This window comes from Onychomys torridus, chromosome 6 (assembly GCF_903995425.1).
Source record: "Onychomys torridus chromosome 6, mOncTor1.1, whole genome shotgun sequence".
Classification (NCBI taxonomy): domain Eukaryota; kingdom Metazoa; phylum Chordata; class Mammalia; order Rodentia; family Cricetidae; genus Onychomys; species Onychomys torridus.
The window spans coordinates 73,411,830-73,435,962 of NC_050448.1; the positions used below are offsets into that span (position 1 = coordinate 73,411,830).

A 24,133-nucleotide genomic window follows, 5' to 3' on the forward strand; every position below is an offset into this window, starting at 1 on the left:
ATGCCTGGGTGGAGCTGCCTGGTGACAGGGGCAGGAGGGTTTCTGGGCCAAAGGATTGTCCACTTGCTGGTGCAGGAGAAGGATCTGGAGGAGGTCAGAGTCCTGGACAAGGTCTTCAGACCAGAAACCAGGGAGGAATTCTTCAGTAAGTCAACTTGAGGATTTGGCATAGCATTCCAATTCAGCATAACAATTTCTGACTGATGCAGGGAGGGCTTGTGCCCTTTTAAGTAAATAATGACACTTGCAGTCATAACACTGCTCCATGTCCACATTCATCAGGATAAAACAGACCATACAGCATAACAGACACTGTACAGTCGGGGGAGGCTGAGTTTGAACTGACGATTTTTCTCTCCCTTTCCTAGAGCTCTTGAATGTAGAGTTGCCAATTGCTGGGTATTAGCCATAAGATCATTAAGCTAGTGGGTTCAGTACTAGCTCCCTCTCTCCTAACTGCTACTCTTCTAGTTGTTTTGTTTTGGTTTACTCTGTGCTGGCAGGGTAGAGACTGAGGGAGGTGGGTTTTATTTTATTATTTTATTTTATTTTATTTTTTGCCTCTTTTGTGGTCCTTCATTTAGCATTTTCAGTAGATGACAAATAAAAAAGGGAGAGAAATTTACAGAGATGGAGTAAGGAAGTGATAGGCAGACAGGTAAATGCAGAGATAGAGAATAAGATTGAGAAAGTGAATTTCTGAGCAAATGCATGAGGTCATAAGCAAAGGACCAACACAATGCCAGTATAAGCAGGACTGTCCATACCTCACCTGGACCTTTTCTTGCATACTTCTCTCCATTCCTCACTGGAGTTCATCATCACTAAGAATAAGATTGCAGAAGTTACTGGGGCAGGCCATAGTTCCTTCAGCAATTTGTTATCTCGGTTACAACTGGACCAGCTGGTTTCATGGAATATTTTTTTTTTTACCACCTATTCAACCTCCAGGTCATTAAAAGAACTTTGTAGGACATGGAGGAAAGGATGCTCACTCATCTGGACAGCAAGGACTTTGAGATGGAAAAAGACAGATCTAAATAGCAGTGTCATCTGATTAACGAGAATCACAGATCGAGCCAGAGGTTCCCTCACTTAAACTCCATTATTTTTTTAAATTTTTTTATTATGTGTTTTAATTTTATACATCAGCCATGGGTTCCCCTGTCTTCCCCCCTCCCGCCTCCACTCCCACCTTCCCCCCAGCCCCTCCCCTCCATTCCCATGTCCTCCAGGACCAAGGCACCCCTGGGGATTCATTTAAACCTGATGGATTCAGTACAGGCAGGTCCTGTCCCCTCCTTCCAGGCTGAGCATGTGTCCCTGTGTAAGCCCATGGTTCCAAACAGCCAGCTCATGCACTAAGGAAACACCCTAACAGTCGTCTTGAAACTCCATTATTTTGTTCAGGGGCCAACACTTGGCCACAGAGCCTTCAGTGTTCCCCGTTGTTTGTATGTGACTTAGGCTAGCTCTTTGCCCCCTCCTCAGCTTCAAGGGTAAACACACTCTACCTAGAGATCTGCGCTGCACACAGGACCCTCCATGGCCCTTTGAGACAGCACTCCCCATCTACTCTTGTCTTTGTTCTGACTTCTTCAAATGTCAAGTTCCTCCTCTATCATCCTGAGTGCTGCTTCCAGAAACTAAATGTTAGTACAAGGCCAATTCTATTTGTTAGATTCCCATAATGGGTAATGTCAGGGCTAGAGGTAGAGGGGGCCCTGCATAAAGACAAATGTGCTTTCTGTGCCAGGCTGTGCAGGGCATACTCTGGCGACAAATCATTAGCTCTGTTTAACGTTCCTGGAATGTAGTTAGTGTGCCTACTCTCTACTTCTGTAGATAAATAGGTGCAGAGGTTAAATGGCTTTCCCAAATACCAAAGCTAAAATAACAAACTGAATGGAAACCCTGAAAGTCTTGCAACAGCCTTTAAATTCCTCACATTCAGTTTGGGTAGGAGCTGTAGTTGGAGAGCTTCTCTCCAAGTCCCATTAAGCCCCAGCAATCCAGTAGCCCATTTATAAAATAAACACACAGACATTTATATTATTTAAACTGCTTGGTCATTAGCTCTGGCCTGTCATTGTCTAGCTCTTACTCTTATATTTAGCCCATTTCTATTAATCTATACTTTGCCACGTGGCTAGTGGCTTACAAGTACCTTATATCTTTCTTGTCATGGCGGTGGCTGGCTGTGTCTCCCCGCGCCAGCCATCACTTCCCAGCATTCTCCTACTCCTTTTCCAGCCTACCCTATCCTTCCTGCCTGGCTACTTGCCAATCAGCACTTTATTTAATTTAACCAATAAGAGCAACACATTTGACATACAGAACATCCCACAGCAAGAGCTTCCCTAGGTCTCTCTCAGACACTGTTCACATGATAGCAACACTCCACCATTTTGCTGTGCAAACATTTGCCACACCTGTGTATCCTAGATAAGGGTGCAGCTATGGCTCCACCAGGAAACTGTCTAAGAGGCCTCTCCTGTGATCTCTGGGTTCCCAAATAGCTCATGGATTAGAGTCTACTACAATACAGGTCTGGATTCCTTGTGTCTGTTCATAGAGATATCCCTGAACCAGTCTGTCTAAATCAACAAGAAAGGAGAAGAAGGAGAGAATGGGCAGATAGGATCATAATCCAAGAATTCATCCTTAGACAGGTACCTGCTTCCCTGTGAACATATCTTGATTGTCTCTCTCTACTTCAGGGCTTTCCTACAGTCACCTAAAGAATGGAGGGGTGTGGATAGGACACAATTAGAAGACAATAAGTGGGAAGCCATTCTGTTTCTGTCTCTGGAGAGGGTTCCTTAGCCCTGGATTTCTCCCACTCATCTCATGATTGTTCAGCTTTATTGACAATTTCAGTTCAAGAGATTGACTTCAATCTGCCTCTGAAAAATTGATTGCAAGCAACCCCAGAGGATGGGCTAATGGCACAGGTAGAGATAGGTCAAGGGAGGTGTCCTCAGTCCATGTAGCCATAACTGTGTCCACAGATTTCTGGAAACCCACTAAGTTCATCTACTAATTAGGGGCTAGAGGACCAGTCTCTACAAAGTGTGGGCAGGAAGGAAGGGAACTCCAAAAGCTGGGTGAGAATTAAGAATCCAAAGCAAATGTAGGGTACTGGGGAAGACCACATGTGGGATACAGTCTTTTTGTGAGCTGTGCTATTTCAGAGAAACCCAAAGATTCTGGCATTGTACCCACTGCCTTGGGGTAGATGGCTATAAGGGAGTCCCTGGAAAGCCTCAATTACAGCATAGACATCTGGTTTTTTGATAATATCTCAGGGACGATATTCCACTGTCTACACACGTGAGCCCATCCTATTTTTATTGTTAGTGCCTTCACTTTCCCTGAGTCATTTCAGCCGAGCCATTGGTACTGTGTTAACTCTTCCTTTTTTTTCTCAGCACAGACCCAGAAAATACCAGGTTCTGAGTAAGATTCATACCCATGTGGCTTCTCTCTCTGATCCCACTGCTGGAAACAGGGTCTTCCTCATCATTGTTCTGAAACAGACATTCCAATTGCTAATCTCACTTCTACCCAGCCACCACCATTACCTCCTGAGTCTCTTTGATGAATGGATCAACTTCCCACCTCTCTCCTGAACAAGTTTCATGCCCAATGCACATTTGATTGCTTCATAATCTGATTTGTTTTCTGCAGTGGGAAAGAATGTATCTTCCTTCCTTATATCAGGCTTCCTCTCTAACATTTCCCCTACTAAGACAACTCTTGATGACCTAGGTAGCTGTCACCTGTGTACAGAGAACATGCCAGCCCACAGAAAACCTTCCCAATGACCTGTCTTGTGTTCCACAGACCTACAGACAAAGACCAAGGTGACAGTGCTAGAAGGAGACATTCTAGATGCCCAGTACCTGAGGAGAGCCTGCCAGGGCATCTCTGTTGTCATCCACACTGCTGTTGTCATTGATGTCTTGGGTGTTATTCCCAGACAGACCATCGTGGATGTTAATCTAAAAGGTACAGTATCTGGACAGAAGGTGAAAGTTGGGAGGTTGAAAATGTCAACATAGATCAGGAAGGGATTCTCTCATCACACAAGACCTGCCATGCTCTGATTCTAATGCTGTGCTCACCAGACCCAGCTCGAAGAGCTCAGGGATATTACATGGCTAAGGCCCAGCAGGGAGAAAGCATGTGGCCTAGGATGTGAAGTCATGTTGTGGATATCGCTCTGTGTAAATAAAATTCTGATTGGCCAGTAGGCAGACAGGAAGTATAGGTAGGACAAGCAGAAAAGAGAATGCTGGGAACAAGAAGGCAGAGGCAGAGAGCTGCCTGCTTCCGTCACCATGACAAGCAAGATGTAAGGTACAGGTAAGCCACTAGCTATGTGGCAACTTATAGATTAATAGAAATGGGTTAATTTAAGATAGAAGAACTAGATAACAAGAAGCCTGCCACGGCCATACAGTTTATAAGTAATATAAGCATCTGAGTGATTATTTTATATGTGGGTTGTGGGAATGCAGGGGCTTGTTGGCACCTGGAGAGAAGATCTCCAACTACAGGTCACATCTGTTTCACTCCAGCTTCAAGGAAAGCTCTTCTATGGTCCTCCCTGCCCAGCAGACTGGATTTCAATTCCAGGCTGTTGACAACCATCCCCACTTTCCTCCCTTTGGTCAGACCTAGACAAGACTTGCATGGTGTTAGTTCTGAGAGAGCTTCCAGCCTGACAAAGGTCTACCATTACAGGAATTCCCAGCAGGGAGCACATAGTCCCTTTTAGTTTTCTACCAAGAGGAACAGATGAGGTCAGTCAGTGCTGGGATCCAAGATGAAAATTGGAAGGAATATTTATCACCTCTGCTTTGTACACCTAAGTAAATAAAGTCATAGATGGAAGGAACCAAGAATGCTTTGCCATTGTGAATACACTCAGGAACACAGTTGTGTCTCTATTTCTCCCCAAACCTAATAATCATATGTTGCCTGACCCAGAATAGTTGTCCTTGTATAGTTTTATTCTCATCAAAAGACAAAAAACAAAAACAAAAAACCTGTAGCTATCAAATGTCTGTGTAACATATTATCACCTGTTCACAACTGTATTTGAACTAGAATGATGTTAATTCTTGAACAATTCTTAGTTAAGAAGAGCTATTCTTGTTTAAATAGTTTTAATTAGTTAAAAAGAATATTATCATCTGCTTTTGTACATCTAAAAATATGCATGAATTTATATGTATAAAATTATAATTATTTCATGCTCACATTCGAAATGGATAAACAAGAAGCCTCAGGGACTTTGGACACTAAAGGACACCCAGTTCCACACATTCATGCACACAAACACACACAGTGCTGTGAATACAAAAGCCTAGAGATTCTTGCTCTCTAGAACTACCTGTTGTCCCCAGATGATAGCAAAGTGGCTGTTAGTTCAGAGAACAGAAAATGTGCACTGCTCTGTAAAGGTTGCTCTGTTAGCCAGAAGATGAAAATAATCATTAAGTTGTGAGCATGGTGAATCTCCTTAATTATCTATTTCCTGACACTGACAGTGTATTCTCTGTGATTAGGTACCCAGAATCTGTTGGAAGCCTGTGTCCAAGCTAGTGTGCCAGCCTTCATCTACACCAGCTCAGTTGATGTTGCAGGGCCCAACTCCTACAAGGAGATAGTCCTGAATGGCCATGAGGAAGAACAACGTGAAACTATATGGCCTGATGCCTACCCGTATAGTAAAAAGATGGCTGAGAAGGCAGTACTAGCAGCCAATGGAAGGAGACTGAAAGATGGTGGCACTCTGCACACTTGTGCCTTAAGGCCTATGTATATCTATGGGGAAAAAAGTCCATTCATTTCTGGCGAAATGGTCAGGGCCCTCAAAAATAATGGTATTCTGGGTGTTACTGGCAAATTCTCTATAGCCAACCCAGTGTATGTTGGCAATGCAGCCTGGGCTCACATTCTGGCTGCCAGAGGTCTACAAGACCCTAAGAAGTCACCAAGCATCCAAGGTCAGTTCTATTACATCTCAGATGACACCCCTCACCAAAGCTATGATGATTTAAACTACACTGTGAGCAAGAAATGGGGCCTCCGCCTTGATTCCAGTTGGAGCCCTCCTCTGCCCATGCTCTACTGGCTTGCCTTCCTGCTGGAAACTGTGAGCTTCCTGCTGCGTCCAATCTACAACTTCCGGCCTCCATTTAACCGCCACTTGGTCACACTGTCAAATAGTGTGTTCACCTTCTCCTACAAGAAAGCTCAGCGAGATCTGGGCTATGAGCCACCTGTCAGCTGGGAGGAAGCCAGAGAGAAAACTTCTCAGTGGATTGGGTCACTAGTGGAGCAGCACAAGGGGACACTGAACACAAAATCTCAGTGATGTGACCACGGCAGGGACATGGCCCTGCGTGCTGTCAGGAATTAATTGTCAGATCCTGCAGAACAATGGATGCACAACCTAGGTCCTGCTGCCTCCCTTTGACACAGAGACTGACTTGGTGTCTTCCTCAAGTACCAGATGCTTTGGCAGTCACTGGCCCATACAGAAGCTTTCTTCCCCCAGCACCTGCCCACAGACACAGGGACTGCTGTGTCTTAGCTCTGAGTTCTAAACTCTCATCTCCTCTCGTACCTTAGAGGTCTCTTCATTGATTTCATCTCCTCTAAATGCATTTCTCTTCTCTGAAAATTTCCCATGGCTTTATGAAGCTCAATCAAAGGATCAATAAATATTGGTAAATACATCATCTGTAGAAGTTGTTTTACTCTTCTATTTCCCTTCCATGACCAGGCAAGGCCATACTGGGAGCAGAAATGATCATGGATCTGAGGTAGATTTAGGAAAATTGGGGCCAGATTAGGGATAGGAGACTCATCCCAGGCCACTGTCCTTTGAAGTGTTCTAGATGACTAGATTACTGTACTTTATGTAATAGGGACACTGACAGTAAGGATGCCAAAGTTCTAGTTTCTCCAGGAGATTCCCCAGAGCAGGGGAAGAGCCAGGAGGAGGCTTCCTCTAGTGGACATTCAGAGTTACAGTTTTTCTCACAGCTAAATCTACACTTGTCTGTTTGGTGGTTTTTGTTCTAGGTTTCCTATAAAATTGCTGGTATGAGAACAGTGGATAGAGGCTAAGAAAGTTTCTCTCCCTAGATCTAGACAGAACTATGAATAAACCTATTCCCTTTACCAGCTAATGCCTCATCATTTTCTCTTTCTGATGCACAGAGAAATGGGCCTCAGATATGGATTTGGGGACCAGTTTTTTACAAGCGTAGACAGTAGAGAGTTGCTTTGGGTTAATACTCCTAGATTCCCAGCAGTTGGTAGTGTTGGGGATTAGGAGATTCCCGCTTTTCAAGCATGGTGGTACCAACTGCCTGTGAGGGATATTTGTCAAGAGAATGGGCAATGGACTCCAGCCAGACCTTTTTTGTAAGGAGTTTGTGCTACCAGTTTTGTGATTGGAAAGTTCTTGGTAAACTGTTGTTAGGAATGCTTCATTCTTTTCACTCATCTTTAACAGATTTTTAAAATGTCAAAAGTGTAGGTTGGTTTTATTGGGTTTTTTTTTGGGGGGGGGAGTCGAGGGCCTGCATCCCAGCTCCCAAATAATCATGTAGTGACTAGTGACTCATTCTTACTTATGAATGCCCAGTCTAATTCCGCTTTGTTTGTTAACTTAAATTATCTCATCTACAATTAGCCTCTGAGATTTTAACTTGCTCTATTATATATTCCTGTCTTTACTTCTTGCTTTGTGGTTGGCTATGTGGCTGGCCTCTGGTGTCCTCCTCTCATTTTTCCTTTTCTTACTCCTTGATCTCTTACCCCATATATCTCCTATTTATTCTCTGTGCCTGCCAGCCCAGCCTATCCTTTCTCCTGACTAGCTATTGGCCATCCAGCTCTTTATTAGCCCAATTAGATATTTTAGAAAGGCAAAGTAACACTGCTTCAAAGAGTTCAACAAATACAACATAAAAGAATGCAACACATCTTTGTATCATTAAACAAATAAGCTACAACATAAAAGAATGCAACACATCTTTAAGTAATATTCCACCACAGAAGAGTGTTTGCTTCAAAGAACCCCTTGAATAGGAAAGTGGACCCTATGCATTTGAACCCATTTTCCAAAGAGTGTTGGGTAAGATACATATGCATTTAGGATTGCTGTCAGGTGGGAGTCTCTTCTCCCCACACCTAAAGCTGCATAGGCTCCAGACTCCAGACTCCATGCAGAAGCTCTCTCCTACTGTGGGTTTAGGATTCCACACCTGGGGATGAACACAGCACTGACACTCTCTCCCTTTGGGTGTATAAGGAATCGGACTTAGGATTTTGAACTTTGTGTTCAACAAATCTGTTAGTAATTCCCTGAAAAAGGATATGACAAGCAGAAAATAGTGGCTTTGAGGAACATTTAAGTGTGGGCTTTAGCCACACCCAGATCTGTTGTGCAATATTATTTTAAGATGTGTTACATTTGTTTATGCTATGGAACATTTGTTTTAATGATGGAATGATGTGTTCCATTTTTTAGGTAGTGTTTGTTTAACTGTGACTTTCTGTTACTTAGCCTGTCTAAAACACCTGATTTATGCAATAAAGAGCTGATTGGATAATAACAAGGCAGGAGAAAGGGTAGGCTGGGCAGGCAGAGAGAATAAAAGAGGAGAAATCTGGAAGAAGATAAAAGGAATGATAAAAGAAGTAGTAGGGCATTCATAGGCCAGACACCCAGCTTCACAATAAGCCATGGAATAAAAGTTTAAAAAGATACACAGAAATACAGAAAGGTAAAAGCACAGAGGAAAAATACAGATGGGATAATTTAAGATAAGAAAAGCTGGCTAGAAACAAGCCAAGTTAAGGCCAGGCATTTATAATAAAGAAAAAGCCTATGTGAGAATTTATGTGGGAGCTGGGTGGTATGGTCCTCAAAACAACAACAACACTGCTCTGTTCTGCTCTGCCCCTAGAGCCTCTGGGAAGTGACATCCTGCACTCACTTTTTAAACAGCATGTCTATTCTGAGACTACCTGGGCATTCTACATCTATATGGATGCTCTTGTCCTGTTACTTCTTGTCTGGATCTGTGAACCCTGATCCCATGAAGGAAAGAACACTGTAGCTATAACAGTTCTGTTAGAGAAGAGACAAATGTGCCCTCCAGCCTACTCTGCTAATGAAGGACAAGGCCCTTAACTGAAGTGTCAGGCATCTAACCCCAAGACATATATCTGCTTCACAGAGAATCATAGCAGGAAAAACATATCCCATTTCAGGGAGTGGAAGGAACTCCAACAATTCCTCTGGGAGATGAACATAAGGGCTTGGTCAACCCATATCTTGAGCTATGCCACATCCACTTTAGAGTCGGGCCCTTCTGAAACATGGAAAAGAAGATGCATGGCCCTCAGTGACACTCTGGAAAGGAACCTTCACTAAGCATCACACCTCAATGACCCACAACACCACCCCAGCATTAACTCTTGCTTCAGCCACTGAAATCATACCTTAATCAAATAAACAAGGCATTCAGTAAAACTTCATCTACTTGTGGAATTCTGAAAAATAAATGACTTGTGTCCCTGCAATGTCTCCATTTTTGCATCAGTTTAGGTTCTCCTTATGCATAGTACAAATTTCTGTTCTTGTTGTTTCTAATCTAAAAACATTTTTATAAATGTGTGTGTTTAAGTTTGTGAACATTGTCATTATATTATACATTTCTTAATCTACTTTCTATGCACACTTGTGTGTGCCTGCTTGAACTACAGCAGGTGTGTGTAGAGGTCAAAGGACAAAATGTGGAGTTATTCCAAGAATTGAACTCAGATTATCAATCTTTTGTGGCAGGAGCCTTTACCTGCTTTGCCATCTCACCAGCACATAAGCTGACACTGTACATTGAATTCAGAGACTGTGTCTCTTGTCTCTCATTGATAGTCCTGACTCCATAGCTCTTTCTTCTGCAGCCTCTGAAAAAAAATAGCCACTGGTGTCCCAAGGAGAAAGTGCTTCTTGGTATTGGGGGCTCACAGGAAGAAATGGGAATAGGTTAGAAGTGTGGGTTGGCGGGAGGGTGGAAGTGAAAGGGTCCAGAGACATCAGGGGCCAGCCACCCAGTGACACATCAATCCATGTAGTAAGAAGTAATGAAAGGTATACAGGTATAGAAAAGGAAAAAGCCTGAGGCCAAAGGTAGATGGGATAATTCAAGTTAATTAAAGCTGGCTAGAAAAAGGTAAGCTAAGGTTAGGCATTAATAAGTAAGAATAAGTCTCCATGTGATTTTTTGGGAGCTGGGTGACAGGCCTCCCAAAGGAAAAAGCAGTTAAAAATCAAAAACAAAAGCAAGCAAACAAACAAAAACAATTATGCTGTTCACATTTTTAGAAAGTGCTAAATGTAAGTGAGAAGAACAAAGCATTCCTAACAACAGTTCACCAGGAACTTTCCAATAACAAAACCAGTAACACAGCCTCCTTTCAAACAATGTCAGGTGGGAACCCATCACCCATTCTGTTGACCAATATCGTTCATAGGCAGCTGGTACCACCATGCTTGGAATACGGGAATCTCCCTACCCCTTACCGCCCAGCAACTGTTGGAAATCCTAGAATATCAACTCAAATCCACTCTCTCCCATCTAGGCATATTTAAAAAATGGTCCCTGGAGTCTGGGATATGAGGTCCATTTCTCTGTGCTTTAGAATGAGAAAACTATGTGGCGTTAGCTTGTTAATGGGAGAGGGTTTATTTATAGTTCTGTCTAGAGCTAGGAAGAGAAAATTTCTTAGCCTCTATCCACTATTGAGGTGATATATTGTGTACCCTAATATACATACCAGAGAATCAGAGGACAGAGCCAGCCACTAGATTAGACATAAAGGCCAAGCAGTGGTGGCACACACCCTTAATCCTATCACTTGGGAGGTAGAGATCCATTTGGATCTCCATGAGTTCAAAGCCACACTGGAAACAGAGCCAGGCAGTGGTGCTACACACCTTTAATCCCAGTACTGGGACAAGACACAACATGCCTTTAATCCCAGAAAGTGATGTCTGGGAAGAGAAAGGAACATGAAGCATGAGGAAACAGGAACTCAATCTCTTTAGGCTGAGGATTTCTTAGAGGTAAGAACTAGTGCCTGGCTGTTCTGCTTCTCTGATCTTTCAGCTTTTACCCTGATATCTGGCTCTGGGTTTTTTTTTTTAATCAAAGGAATATCTAAGGTTTGAACAACCACTGTTCTCATACGAGCAATTTCATAGGAAAATTGTAATAAAAACCATTAAACAGACATTTCTAGATTTAGCTGTGAGAAAAACTATAACTCTGAGAATGTTCCTAGGAAGGATCCTCCCTCTGGCCCAAGTAGGAAATATCCTGGAAAAACTTTAACTTCAGCATTCCTTCCATCAGGGTCCCTATAACATAAAATATGATCGTATAGTCACCTAGTACACTCCCAAATGAGCATGGGCTGGGATGAGTCTCCTATCCCTAATCTGGCCCCAATTTTCCTAAATCCACTGTGGTGGGTATTATGTTCCTAACGATGTTGTGTACCCTAATAAATTTATCTGGGGTCAGAGAACAGACAGCCACTAGAACAAAGCAAAAAATGGTGGCTAGAAAATGGGAAGAGTAAGCCATAACAGAAGTTGGGTGGTGGTGGTGCACGCCTTTAATCCCAGCACTTGGGAGGCAGAGCTAGCCGGATCTCTGAGTTCAAGGCCACTTTAGAAACAGCTAAGTATGGTGATCCACGCCTTTAATCCCAGAAACCCAACCTTAAATCCCAGGGAGTGGGGGCAGAAAGAGAAAGGTATATAAGGCGTGAGGACCAGGAACTAAAGGAGTTAAGCATTTAGTTAGTTAAGCATTTGGCTGGATAAGCTTTTAGGCTTTGGAGCAATGCAGTTCAGCTGAGAGCCATTCTAGATGAGGACTCAGAGGCTTCCAGTCTGAGGAAACAAGACCAGCTGAGGAACTGGTGAGGTGAAATAACTGTGGCTTGTTCTGCTTCTCTGACCTTCCAGCATTTACCCCAATACCTGGCCTTAGGTTTGATTTTATTAATAAGACCTTTAAGATTCCTGTTACAATCCACCTCAGATCCATGATCATTTGTGATCCTACCATGGCCTTGCCAGGACACAGAAGGGAACAGAAGAGAAAAATACCTTCTGCAGATGATGTATTTACCAATATTTATTGATCCTTCGATTTAGCTTCATAAAGCATTGGAAATTTCCAGAGATGTGAAATTCTTTTAGTGGGGGGGATGAAACCAATGAAGAGACCTCTAAGGTACAAGAGGTGATGAGAGTTTGTAACTAGGAGCCGAGACACAGCAGCCCTGTGTCTGTGGGCAGGTGCTGGGGGAAGAAAGCCTGTGTCTGGGCCAGTGAGTGCCAAAGCATCTGATGACTTGAGAAAGACACCAAGTCAGTCTCTGTGTCAAAGGGAGGCAGCAGGACCTGGGTTGTACCTCTGTCCGTTCTGGAGGATCTGATAACGACCAAGTGACAGCACCCAGGGCCATGTCCCTGCCGTGGTCACATCACTGAGACTTTGTGTTCAGTGTCCCCTTGTGCTGCTCCACTAGTGACCCGATCCACTGAGAAGTTTTCTCTCTGGCTTCCTCCCAGCTGACAAGTGGCTCATAGTCCAGATCTCGCTGAGCTTTCTTGTAGGAGAAGGTGAACACATTATTTAACACTATGACCAAGTAGCGGTTAAAAGGAGGCCGGTAATTGTAAATTGGACGCAGCAGAAAGCTCACAGTTTCCAGCAGGAAGGCAAGCCAGTAGAGCATGGGCAGAGGAAGGCTCCAACTGGAATCAAGGTGGAGGCCCCAGTCTTTGCTCAGGGTGTAATATAAATCATCATGGCTTTGGTGAGGGGAGTCATCAGAGTTGTAATAGAACTGACCTTGGATGCTTGGTGACTTCTTGGGGTCTTGTAGGCCCCTGGCAGCCATATTGTGTTCTCAGGTAGCATTACCTACATATACTGGGTTGACTGTGGAGAATTTGCCAGCAGCATTATTTTTGAAGGCTCTAACAATTGTGCCAGAAAGGAATGTGCTTTCCTTCCCATAAATGTATGTGTCCTTAAGGCACAAGTATGCAGAGTGCCACCATTTTTCAGGCTGCACCCACTGGCTGCCAGCACTGCCTTCTCGTCCATCTTTTTGCTGTATGGGTATGGATTAGGCCATGTGCTTTCATGATTCTCTTCCTCGCAGCCATTCCGGATGATCTCCTTGTAGGAGTTGGGACCTGAAACATGAAGTGAGTTAGTGTAGATGAAGGCTGGCATACCAGCCTGGAAACAGGCCTCTAACAGGTTCTCACAGACAACACACTTGTTAGTATAAGGAAATAAGCCAGAAAGTCCCCATGATTACTGTTCATTTCCACCTTGATCCCAGTTCCCTGGTACATTATTTCCTGTTCCAGGATCAGCATGGCCATGGTATGGGACCATAAGTAATAAAAATGACAGGGGTGACATCTTCTATCTGGGAGACAAGAGTTCTAGACTTTCAGCCTTTACAGAGATCTCTCTGTCTGTGTTTCTGTCTGTGTCTCTCTGTCTCTGTCTGTGTGTGTGTACATGTATGTGGGAGTGTGCATGTGTGTGCATGCGTGTGTGTGTGTGTGTGTGTGTGTGTGTGTGTGTGTGTGTGTGTGTGTAATTCTGACCAAGAACTTTGATTCTGGAAAAGACCAGAGTATTTCTAGTCTATGATTTGTCAATACAGTTTTAAAGATGACAATTGCTCATTTCATTATTGGGAAGCAATTTTCAAATTAAGAAAAAAAAATACAGCCACATACAAAGACAGCTGAGATTCCAGATGGTAAGTGCCACACTCAGTTGTACAGAGGCAATGGCACACTGAGGACATTAAAATACTAGAACTTTTCTCACCCAATGAGGGCTATAGAAATTGTCACAAGGACCATCCCTAGTGAACCAGCAAAAGTTCTGAGCTGTGCTGAGATTTAACATTTTCTGTGTCAGAGGTATCCATTTCTTCTGCTACACCAGAGATTCTCTCTTCTGTGTTGTGTACTCTGAGGTCTGAGTTTGACTTCCTTGTCATTTACAGTTTTGTCTCAGTTTGAGTTTGCTTTAGCCATTCCATGTCTACTTTCATTTCTTGAACTATTTTCATCATGTCCCTCACTCTTCCTTTGTATTTTCATAGACGTCCTTAAGAATTTTTCCATATCCTCTATAAGGTCCTTGAACATATTCAGAATGGCTGCTTTGAAGACCTTGTGTTTCCATGCTGGTGTCTTGGCCTCTGGGTTTGTGATGACCAAGGTGATTTTAGGTGTTGATGTCTGCTCTTTGTTGTGTGAGTGCTCTGTTGTTTGGTTTCTGTTGCCCTCTCTTGAACTTAGGAGAGTGTGGTGGTTGTGGTTTCCTGGTAGACTTCTGCAGTGCTTCTACAGACTAATGAAGGCAAAGAGGAATACAGGTGGTCTAGGGAAAAGGCTGAGAGTTGCTCCAGGAAATAGTCAAGGGGATCCTGTCTACATCAAGAGATGTGGTCCCTAGGAAGTTGGAGGTATAGTAGAAAGTGGGCCTTCTGTAAGTAGCATGACCTAAGGCAAAGAATAATCTGGAGAGATGGGCTTGAATGGGTTAGGGGGACCTTGGGTCTAAAGCAAGGATTGGAGTCTCCAGTGATTGGAGCCGAGGTGGGGGAGGGGACTTGTATGCAGGTTGTGATGTATCTGAAGGTGAGAGTGGAGAGATCATAATGGAGGACAGGAAGGACGGAGTGACTCCCCTATCTGAGTCCCTACCAAATGTAGCCACTGGGGTCTCAGGTACAAAGTGCTTCTTGATATTGGGTGCTGACAGGAAGGGATGGGCAAAGGCTAGATGTGTGTTGGGGATGGGGTGGGCAGTGAGATGATCCACAGGAAGGACAAAGCTGGGTCTGCTGCAAGGTTTATCATGGTCCCCAGGTAAGGAAGTAGCACTGATGGACAGGCTCCTGCAATCAGGTTGTTACAGGGCTAGGGATGAGGATGAGAAAGTGTAATGGAGGCCATGAAGGATAGTGGAAGTCTCCCACTGAAGTCCAGTGTGGGTTCTAAGTAGAGAGACTTTCTACATATAGGCTTCAGACACGGATGGGAGGAAGGAGGAAACGGGGTCTGTTGTGATGTTCCAGGAGTCCCCAGAGAATGGAGGGAGTAGGTTGGGAGGAGAGGGTCCTCCAAGCCTGTTACCTCCTTTGAAAATGGTATCGTTTACTCTTTTTGTAAATCTCTAAGCTAAAACAACAGCAATAGTTCATGTATTTCCCCTTTAACCTCCTTTGAGAATTAGCTTGGTTTCTATCTCTGTGTGTGTCTATTTCTCTCTGTCTCTCTGTCTGTCTGTCTCTGTCTCTGTCCCTCCATCTCTCTTTCTCTCTCCATTTCTGTTTCTCTTTTGAAACAGGGTTTCTCTGTGTAACAGCTCTGGATGGTCTGAAACTCCCTCTGTAGACCAGGCTGGCCTTTAACTCAGATGTGCCTGAGAATTAATTGCCCATGCTGAGAATTAACTCTTGAATGTTAACATTTCATCTAGAGTGAGCTGAAATAAGAACTTTCCCTAATAGTTTTTTCTTTAAAAGGTAGCAGAAGAAAGAGCTATGGAGTGGGGACTATCAGTCTGAGACACAGTCTCTGCATTGTGTTTACAACTTCAGCTTAAGGGCTGGTAAGATGGCTAAGCAGGTAAAGGCTCCTGCCCCAAAGACTGATAATCTGAGTTCAATTCCTGGATGGACTAATTCCACATCTTGTCCTTTGGCTTATACACACACCTGCTGTGGTTCAGAAGTAGACACACACAAGTGCAAATGGAAAGTCAGTAGAGAAAGGTATAATATGATAATATTCACATACTTATACATGCACATTTGTCACGACCGCCTCGACCAGCAAGGAAGATGAAACACCAGGCTCTTCTTTCAGCAGTTTACTCAAGAACCTTGAACAATCTTCTGACCCTGGGGAAAGCCCGCCCACGACCTAAATAGTCCCTGGGTGGCCAACTCCAGCCTGCCACATGGGTACTGCGGATAGGTCCAGGTTCACAGAAGCAAGCCAGATCCTAGGACTAAGCCAAATATGGAGTTGTTACTCACCATCGGGAAGGTGGGGGCGGAAGCTCTCTACACACATTTACAAAACTGTTTTTAGAGTAGACACACCAGAATGGCAACTTATGCTATACAAAAGGAAAACCCAATTTGATGCAAAAATGGACCATAGCAGATACATAAGTCACTTACTTTTCAGAATTCCACAGGTAGATGAAGTTTTGCTGAATGACTTGTTTTAGTGTATTTGATTAAATGGATGATTTCAGTAGCTGAAGCAAGAGTTAATGCTGGGGTGGTATTGTGGGTCATCGAGGTGTGATGTTTAGTGAAGGTTCCTTCCCAGAGGGTCACTGAGGGCCAGGCATCTTCTTTCCCATGTTTGAGAAGGGCATGACACTAAAGTGGTTGTGTCATAGCTCAAGATATGGTTGACCAATCCCTTATGCCCATGTTCCAGAGGAGTAGTTGGAGTTCCTTCCACTCCAGAAATGGGATATGTTTTTCTGCTATGATTCTCTGTGAGGCAGATGTATGTCTTGGGGTCAGATGATGACATTTCAGTTAAGGCCCTTATCCCTCATTACCAGAGTGGTCTGGAGGGTACACTTGTCTCCTCTCTAACAGAACTGATGTAGCTACATTGTTTTGCCTTCATCAGGCCAGTCTTCATAGATTCAGACAAAAAGTTAAAAGACAAAAGCATTCATATAGACTTAGAACATTCCAGGTAGGCTCAGATCATACATGCTGTTTAAAAAGTGAGGTCAGATTGTCACTTACCAGGCTCTAGGGACAGAACAGACCTGGCTTTGGCTAAAGATCACATTTGAACAAACCCCAAGACCTCTGATTCTTTTTGGCATATCCTTTCTTGGGGAATCACTAACAGATTTTTAGAAAATAACTTCAAATTCCTAAGTCACACACTTTGCACACCCAAGGGAGAGAGTGCCAGTGCTGTGTTCACTCCCAGGAGTGGAATCCTAAACCCACAGGAGGAGAGAACTTCTGCGTGGAGTCTGGAGTCTGGTGCATGTGCTACTTTAGGTGTGGGGAGAAGAGATTCCCACATGACAGCAATCCTAAATGCATATGTATCTTACCCAACACTCTTTACAAAATGGGTTCAAATACACAGGGACAACTTTCCTATTCAAGGGGTTCTTAGAAGCAAACACTCTTCATAATCTTAGAACCTGGAAAATGTAAGGGAGAATAATGAAGCATTCCTAAAAACAGTTTACCAAGAACTTTCCAATCATAAATCAAGAAACACAGCTTCATTACAAATAAGGTCAGGCTGGAGCTCATTACCCATTCTCTTGACCAATATTCCTCATTGGAAGTTGGTACCACCATGCTTGGAAAGGGGCAATTTCTCTGTCCTCCAACCACATGAACTGCTGGGAATCCATGAGTATTAACCCAAAGCTACTCTCTACTGTCTATGCTTGTAAAACTCTGGTCCCCAAGTCCATATCTGAGGCCCATTTCTCTGTGCATCAGAAAGAGAAAATGATGAGGCATTAGCTGGTAAAGGGAAAAGGTTTATTCATAGTTCTGTCTAGACCTAGGGAGAGAAACTTTCTTAGCCTCTATCCACTGTTCTCATACCAGCAATTTTATAGGAAACCTAGAACAAAAACCACCAAACAGACAAGTGTAGATTTAGCTGTGAGAAAAACTGTAACTCTGAATGTCCACTAGAGGAAGCCTCCTCCTAGCTCTTCCCCTGCCCAGGGGAATCTCCTGGAGAAACCAGAACTTTGGCATCCTTACTGTCAGTGTCCCTATTACATAAAGTACAGTAATCTAGTCATCTAGAACACTTCAAAGGACAGTGGCCTGGGATGAGTCTCCTATCCCTAATCTGGCCCCAATTTTCTTAAATCTACCTCAGATCCATGATCATTTCTGCTCCCAGCACGGCCTTGCCTGGTCATGGAAGGGAAATAGAAGAGTAAAACAACTTCTACAGATGATGTATTTACCAATATTTATTGATCCTTTGACTGAGCTTCACAAAGCAAAGAAAATTTTCCACAGATGCAAAATGCATTTAGTGGGGAGATGAAACCAAGGAGAGAGCTCTAAGGTTCAAGAGGCACTGATAGTTTGGAAGTTTGAGCTTAGACAAAGCAGCCCTGTGTCTGTGGGCAGGTGCTGGGGGAAGAAAGCCTGTGTCTGGGCCAGTGACTGCCAAAGCATCTGGTGACTTGAGGAAGACACCAAGTCAGTCTCTGTGTCAAAGGGAGGCAGCAGGACCTGGGTTGTACCTCTGTCCCTTCTAGAGGACCTGACAACCACCAAGTGACAGCACCCAGGGCCATGTCCCTGCCGTGGTCACATCACTGAGACTTTGTGTTCAGTGTCCCCTTGTGCTGCTCCACTAGTGACCCGATCCACTGAGAAGTTTTCTCTCTGGCTTCCTCCCAGCTGAAAAGTGGCTTATAGCCCAGATCTCGCTGAGCTTTCTTGTAGGAGAAGGTGAACACACAATTTGACATTGTGACCAAGTGGCGGTTAAATGGAGGCCGATAGTTGTAGATTGGACGCAGCAGGAAGCTCACAGTTTCCAGCAGGAAGGCAAGCCAGTAGAGCATGGGCAGAGGAGGGCTCCAACTGGAATCAAGGCGGAGGCCCCATTTCTTGCTCACAGTGTAGTTTAAATCATCATAGCTTTGGTGAGGGGTGTCATCTGAGATGTAATAGAACTGACCTTGGATGCTTGGTGACTTCTTGGGGTCTCGTAGGCCCTTGGTAGCCAAAATGTGTGCCCAGGCCACATTACCCACATATACTGGGTTAGCTGTGGAAAATTTGCCAGCAGATTTCAGAATACCATTATTTTTGAGGGCTTTGATCATTCTAACGTAAATGAATGGACTCTTTTCCCCATAGATATACATAGGCCTTAAGGCACAAGTGTGCAGAGTGCCACCATCTTTCAGTCTCCTTCCATTGGCTGCTATTACTGCCTTCTCAGCCATCTTTTTACTATACGGGTAGGCATCAGGCCATGTACTTTCACGTTGTTCTTCCTCATGGCCATTCAGGACTATCTCCTTGTAGGAGTTGGGCCCTGCAACATCAAATGAGCTGGTGTAGATGAAGGCTGGCACACTAGCTTGGACACAGGCTTCCAACAGATTCTGAGTACCTAATCACAGAGAATACACTGTCAGTGTCAGGAGATAGGTAATTAAGGGGATTCACTATGTGCACAGCTTCATGATTATTTTCATCTTCTGGCTAATAGAGCAACCTTTACAGAGCAGTGCAAATTTCCTATTCTCTGAACACACAACTACCTCGCTATGATCTGGGGACAACAGGTAGGTTTAGAGAGCAAGGCTGTCTTGTGTTCTCAGCCCTGTGTGTGTCCATGAATGTGTGGAACTGGGTGTCCTTTAGTTTCCAAAGTCCCTAAGTCTAATTGTTTATCCATATCTAATGTGACCATGAAATAATATTAATTTTATGCATATAAGTTTATGCATGTTTTTTTCAGATATACAAAAGCAGAAGATCAAATTCTTTGGCTATGAACAAATATAGTTCCTTTTAACTAAGAATTGTTCAAGAATTAAAATCATCCAAGCTCAGATACAGTTGTGTACAGGTGATAATATATTACACAGACATTTAATAGCTACAGGTTTTTTGTTTTTGTTTTTGTTTTTTGTCTTTTGATGAGAATAAAACTGTACAAGGACAACTATTCAGGGTCAGGCAACATATGATTATTAGGTTTGGGGAGAAATAGAGACACAACTGTGTTCCTGAGTGTATTCACAATGGCAAAGCATTCTTGGTTCCATCTATGACTTTACTTAATTGTACAAAGTAGAGGTGATAAATATTCCTTCCAATTTTCATCTTGGATCCCAGCACTGACTGACCTCATCTGTTCCTCTTGGTAGAAAACTAAAAGGGACTATGTGCTCCCTGCTGGGAATTCCTGTAATGGTAGACCATTGTCAGGCTGGAAGCTCTCTCAGAACTAACAGCACGCTGGTCTTGTCTAGGTCTGACCAAAGGGAGGAAAGTGGGGATGGTTGTCAACAGCCTGGAAATGAAATCCCGTCTGCTGGGCAGGGAGGACCATAGAAGAGCTTTCCTTGAAGCTGGAGTGAAACAGATGTGACCTCACATTTTAGGCCATACACTTTCTCCCTGCTGGGTCTTAGCCATGTAATATCCCTGAGCTCTTCGAGCTGGGTCTGGTGAGCACAGCATTAGAATCAGAGCATGGCAGGTCTTGTGTGGTGAGAGAATCCCTTCCTGATCTATGTTGACATTTTCAACCTCCCAACTTTCACCTTCTGTCCAGATACTGTACCTTTAAGATTAACATCCAGGATTGTATGTCTGGGAATAAAACCCAAGACATCAATGACAGCAGCAGTGTGGATGACAACAGAGATGCCCTGGCAGGCTCTCCTCAGGTACTGGGCATCTAGAATGTCTCCTTCTAGCACTGTCACCTTGGTCTTTGTCTGTAGGTCTGTGGAACACAAGACAGGTCATTGGGAAGGTTTTTGTGGGCTGGCATGTTCTCTGTACACAGGTGACAGCTACCTAGGTCATCAAGAGTTGTCTTAGTGGGGGAAATGTTAGAGAGGAAGCCTGATATAAGGAAGGAAGATACATTCTTTCCCACTGCAGAAAACAAATCAGATTATGAAGCAATCAAATGTGCATTGGGCATGAAACTTGTTCAGGAGAGAGGTGGGAAGTTGATCCATTCATCAAAGAGACTCAGGAGGTAATGGTGGTGGCTGGGTAGAAGTGAGATTAGCAATTGGAATGTCTGTTTCAGAACAATGATGAGGAAGACCCTGTTTCCAGCAGTGGGATCAGAGAGAGAAGCCACATGGGTATGAATCTTACTCAGAACCTGGTATTTTCTGGGTCTGTGCTGAGAAAAAAAAGGAAGAGTTAACACAGTACCAATGGCTCGGCTGAAATGACTCAGGGAAAGTGAAGGCACTAACAATAAAAATAGGATGGGCTCACGTGTGTAGACAGTGGAATATCGTCCCTGAGATATTATCAAAAAACCAGATGTCTATGCTGTAATTGAGGCTTTCCAGGGACTCCCTTATAGCCATCTACCCCAAGGCAGTGGGTACAATGCCAGAATCTTTGGGTTTCTCTGAAACCCACAAATAGCACTGCCTGGTATTTTGTCATTCAGCTCACAAAAAGACTGTATCCCACATGTGGTCTTCCCCAGTACCCTACATTTGCTTTGGCTTCTTAATTCTCACCCAGCTTTTGGAGTTCCCTTCCTTCCTGCCCACACTTTGTAGAGACTGGTCCTCTAGGCCCTAATTAGTAGATGAACTTAGTGGGTTTCCAGAAATCTGTGGACACAGTTATGGCTACACTGACTGAGGACACCTCCCTTGACCTGTCTCTACCTGTGCCATTAGCCCATCCTCTGGGGTTGCTTGCAATCAATTTTTCAGAGGCAGATTGAAGTCAATCTCTTGAACTGAAATTGTCAATAAAGCTGAACAATCGTGAGATGAGTGGGAGAAATCCAGGGCTGAGGAACCCTCTCCAGAGACAGAAACAGAATGGCTTTCCACTAATTCTCTACTAATTGTTTCCTATCCATGCCCCCTCCTCTCCTCATGTAACTCCAGGAGTCCCCAAAGTAGAGAATGGCAAACATGATCCTGCCCACAGGGAAGCAGGGACCTGTGTGAGGGTTGGATTCTTGGATTATGATCATATCTGCCCATTCTGTCCTTCTTCTCCTTTGCTATTGATTTAGACAGACTGATTCATGGATGTCGCTGTGAACCAGACATGTAGAATCCAGACCTGTATTGGAATAGACACTCATCCATGAGCTATTTGGGTTCCTAGGAGATCATAGGAGAGTCCTCTTAGAGTGTTTCCTGGTGGTGCCATAGCTGCACCTTTATCTAGGATACCTGGATGTGGCAAATATTGGCACAGGAACATGGTGAAGTCTTGCTGTCATGTGATCCAAGTCAGAGAGAGACCCAAGGAAACTCCTACCCACAATGAATGTGAAGATTATAAAGGCTACAGCCAGATTTTCTGAGTTCCCATTCAGTTTATCTTAGCTGCGGTGTTTCAGTAAGCCATTTAACCTCTGCACCTATTTATCTACGGAAATAGAAAGTACATACATTAACTACATTCCAGAAATGTTAAACAGAGCTAATGATTTGTCGCCACAGTATGTATTACAGAGCCTGGTACAGAAAGCACATCCACATGAAAATTGGCTTTATCTTTATGCAGGGCCCTCTCTGTCTCTACCCTGACCGTACTCACTATGATGCTATTCTTGCAGACCAAACCTTGGCTATTTTCAGGTTTTGCTGAGACAGTGGGACTCTAAGAAAGAGAATTGGCTGTGTGCTAATATTGAGTTTCTGGAGGCAGCAATTAGAATGTTAGTGGACTAACTTGACATTTGAAGACGTCAGAAACAAAGACAGAGCAGAAGGGGAGTGTTGTCTCAATGAGCAAGGGAGGGTCCTGTGTACATGGCAGATCTCTAGGCAGAGTGTGTTTACCCTTGAAGCAGAGGAGGAGGCAAAGAGCTAGCTTGAGCCTCATAGAGATAATGGAAGACTCTGCAGCCAAGAGCTAGCCCCTGGACAGAATAATGGAGTTTAAGTGAGGGAACCTCTGGCTTGATCTGTGATCCTCATTAATTGGATGCTGCTGCTATACTCATCTTTCTTATCCCAGCTCAAAGTTCTTGCTGTCCAGGTGAGTGAGCATCCTTTACTACATGTACTGTAAAGTTCTTATAATGACTTGGAGGTTGACTAGGTGGCAAAATATCCCATGAAACTAGCTGGTCCAGTTGTAAGTGATATAACAAATTGGCAAAGGAACTACGGTCTGCCCCAGTGAATTCTGCAACCTTATTCTTAGTGATGATAAACTCCAGTAAGGAATGAGAGAAATATGCAAAGGTAGTCCAGGTGAGGTATGGGCCGTCCTGATACTGACTTTGTGTACCTCCCTTGGTATGACTTCATGCATTTGCTCTACATCACTTTCTGAATCTCATTCTCTATCTCTGTGCTTTCCTGTCTACCTTTCCCTGCCCACTCTCCTATATCTGTCTCTGTATATTTCTCACCCGTCCATATCATTTTAATTCTTTTATTTACCCTCTACCCAAAATGCTAAATGAAGGAATAAAAAAAATGCTAAAAGAACACCTCCCTTCTTCCCCACCCCACAGAGCAGACCAGAACAAAACAACTAGAAGAGTAGCAGTTAGGAGAGAGGGAGCTAGTACTGAACCCACTTAATGATCTTATGGCTAATACCCAGCAATTGGCAAGTCCACATTAAAGAGCTCCAGGAAAGGGAGAGAGAAAACGTCAGTTCAAATTCAGCCTCTCCCGACTGTACAGAGTCTTTTATGCTGTGTGGTCTGTTTTATCCTGATGAATGTGGACATGGAGCAGTGTTATGACTGCAAGTGTCATTATTTACTTAACAGGGCACAGGCCCTCCTTGCATCAGTCAGAAATTGTTATGCTGAATTGAAATGCTATGCCAAATCCTCAAGTTGACTTACTGAAGAATTCCTCCCTGGTTTCTGGTCTGAAGACCTTGTCCAGGACTCTGACCTCCTCCAGATCCTTCTCCTGCACCAGCAAGTGGACAATCCTTTGGCCCAGAAACCCTCCTGCCCCTGTCACCAGGCAGCTCCACCCAGGCATGGTCAACACAGGCAGCAGATCCAGTAAGAGCAGGGGTAATGTAGGGTGATTCTGCAGATGGATAGAAAGAGAGAGCCAGGGATTACTCAAGCTTAATTCTCCCACCAACCTCTCATAACACAGATCATAAGACATGGCACAATCTCCCAATAACACTATCAATATATTTCTATGTTTACCCAGAAACTGTAAGACCCACAGGGTCCTTTTCCCCCAAGATTTCTCCTTTACCCAGATGCCTGTTGCAA

General features: G+C 43.8%; 2 protein-coding genes and 1 pseudogene across 4 annotated transcripts; 1 reads left to right on the top strand and 2 right to left on the bottom strand.

Annotated features, from left to right (window-relative positions):
* LOC118586031 (3 beta-hydroxysteroid dehydrogenase/Delta 5-->4-isomerase type 2) lies at positions 1-6,388 on the top strand. 2 transcript variants are annotated; one of them, XM_036191102.1, is made up of 3 exons: positions 1-145; positions 3,847-4,011; positions 5,577-6,388. In XM_036191102.1, the coding sequence occupies exons 1-3, from the start codon at positions 1-3 to the stop codon at positions 6,386-6,388; spliced, it is 1,122 nt and encodes a 373-aa protein (XP_036046995.1). The 2 variants fall into 2 exon arrangements, with proteins under 2 accessions (XP_036046995.1, XP_036046996.1); XM_036191103.1 differs by lacking the exon at positions 3,847-4,011.
* Positions 6,389-12,591: 6,203 nt separating this feature from the next.
* Positions 12,592-17,511, bottom strand: LOC118586220 (annotated as a pseudogene).
* A 989-nt stretch (positions 17,512-18,500) lies between these two features.
* Positions 18,501-23,885, bottom strand: LOC118586032 (3 beta-hydroxysteroid dehydrogenase/Delta 5-->4-isomerase type 1-like). 2 transcript variants are annotated; one of them, XM_036191104.1, is made up of 3 exons: positions 23,741-23,885; positions 20,495-20,659; positions 18,501-19,312 (listed from the first exon to the last, which is right to left on the bottom strand). In XM_036191104.1, the coding sequence occupies exons 1-3, from the start codon at positions 23,883-23,885 to the stop codon at positions 18,501-18,503; spliced, it is 1,122 nt and encodes a 373-aa protein (XP_036046997.1). The 2 variants fall into 2 exon arrangements, with proteins under 2 accessions (XP_036046997.1, XP_036046998.1); XM_036191105.1 differs by lacking the exon at positions 20,495-20,659.
* Between the last annotated feature and the right edge of the window lie 248 nt (positions 23,886-24,133).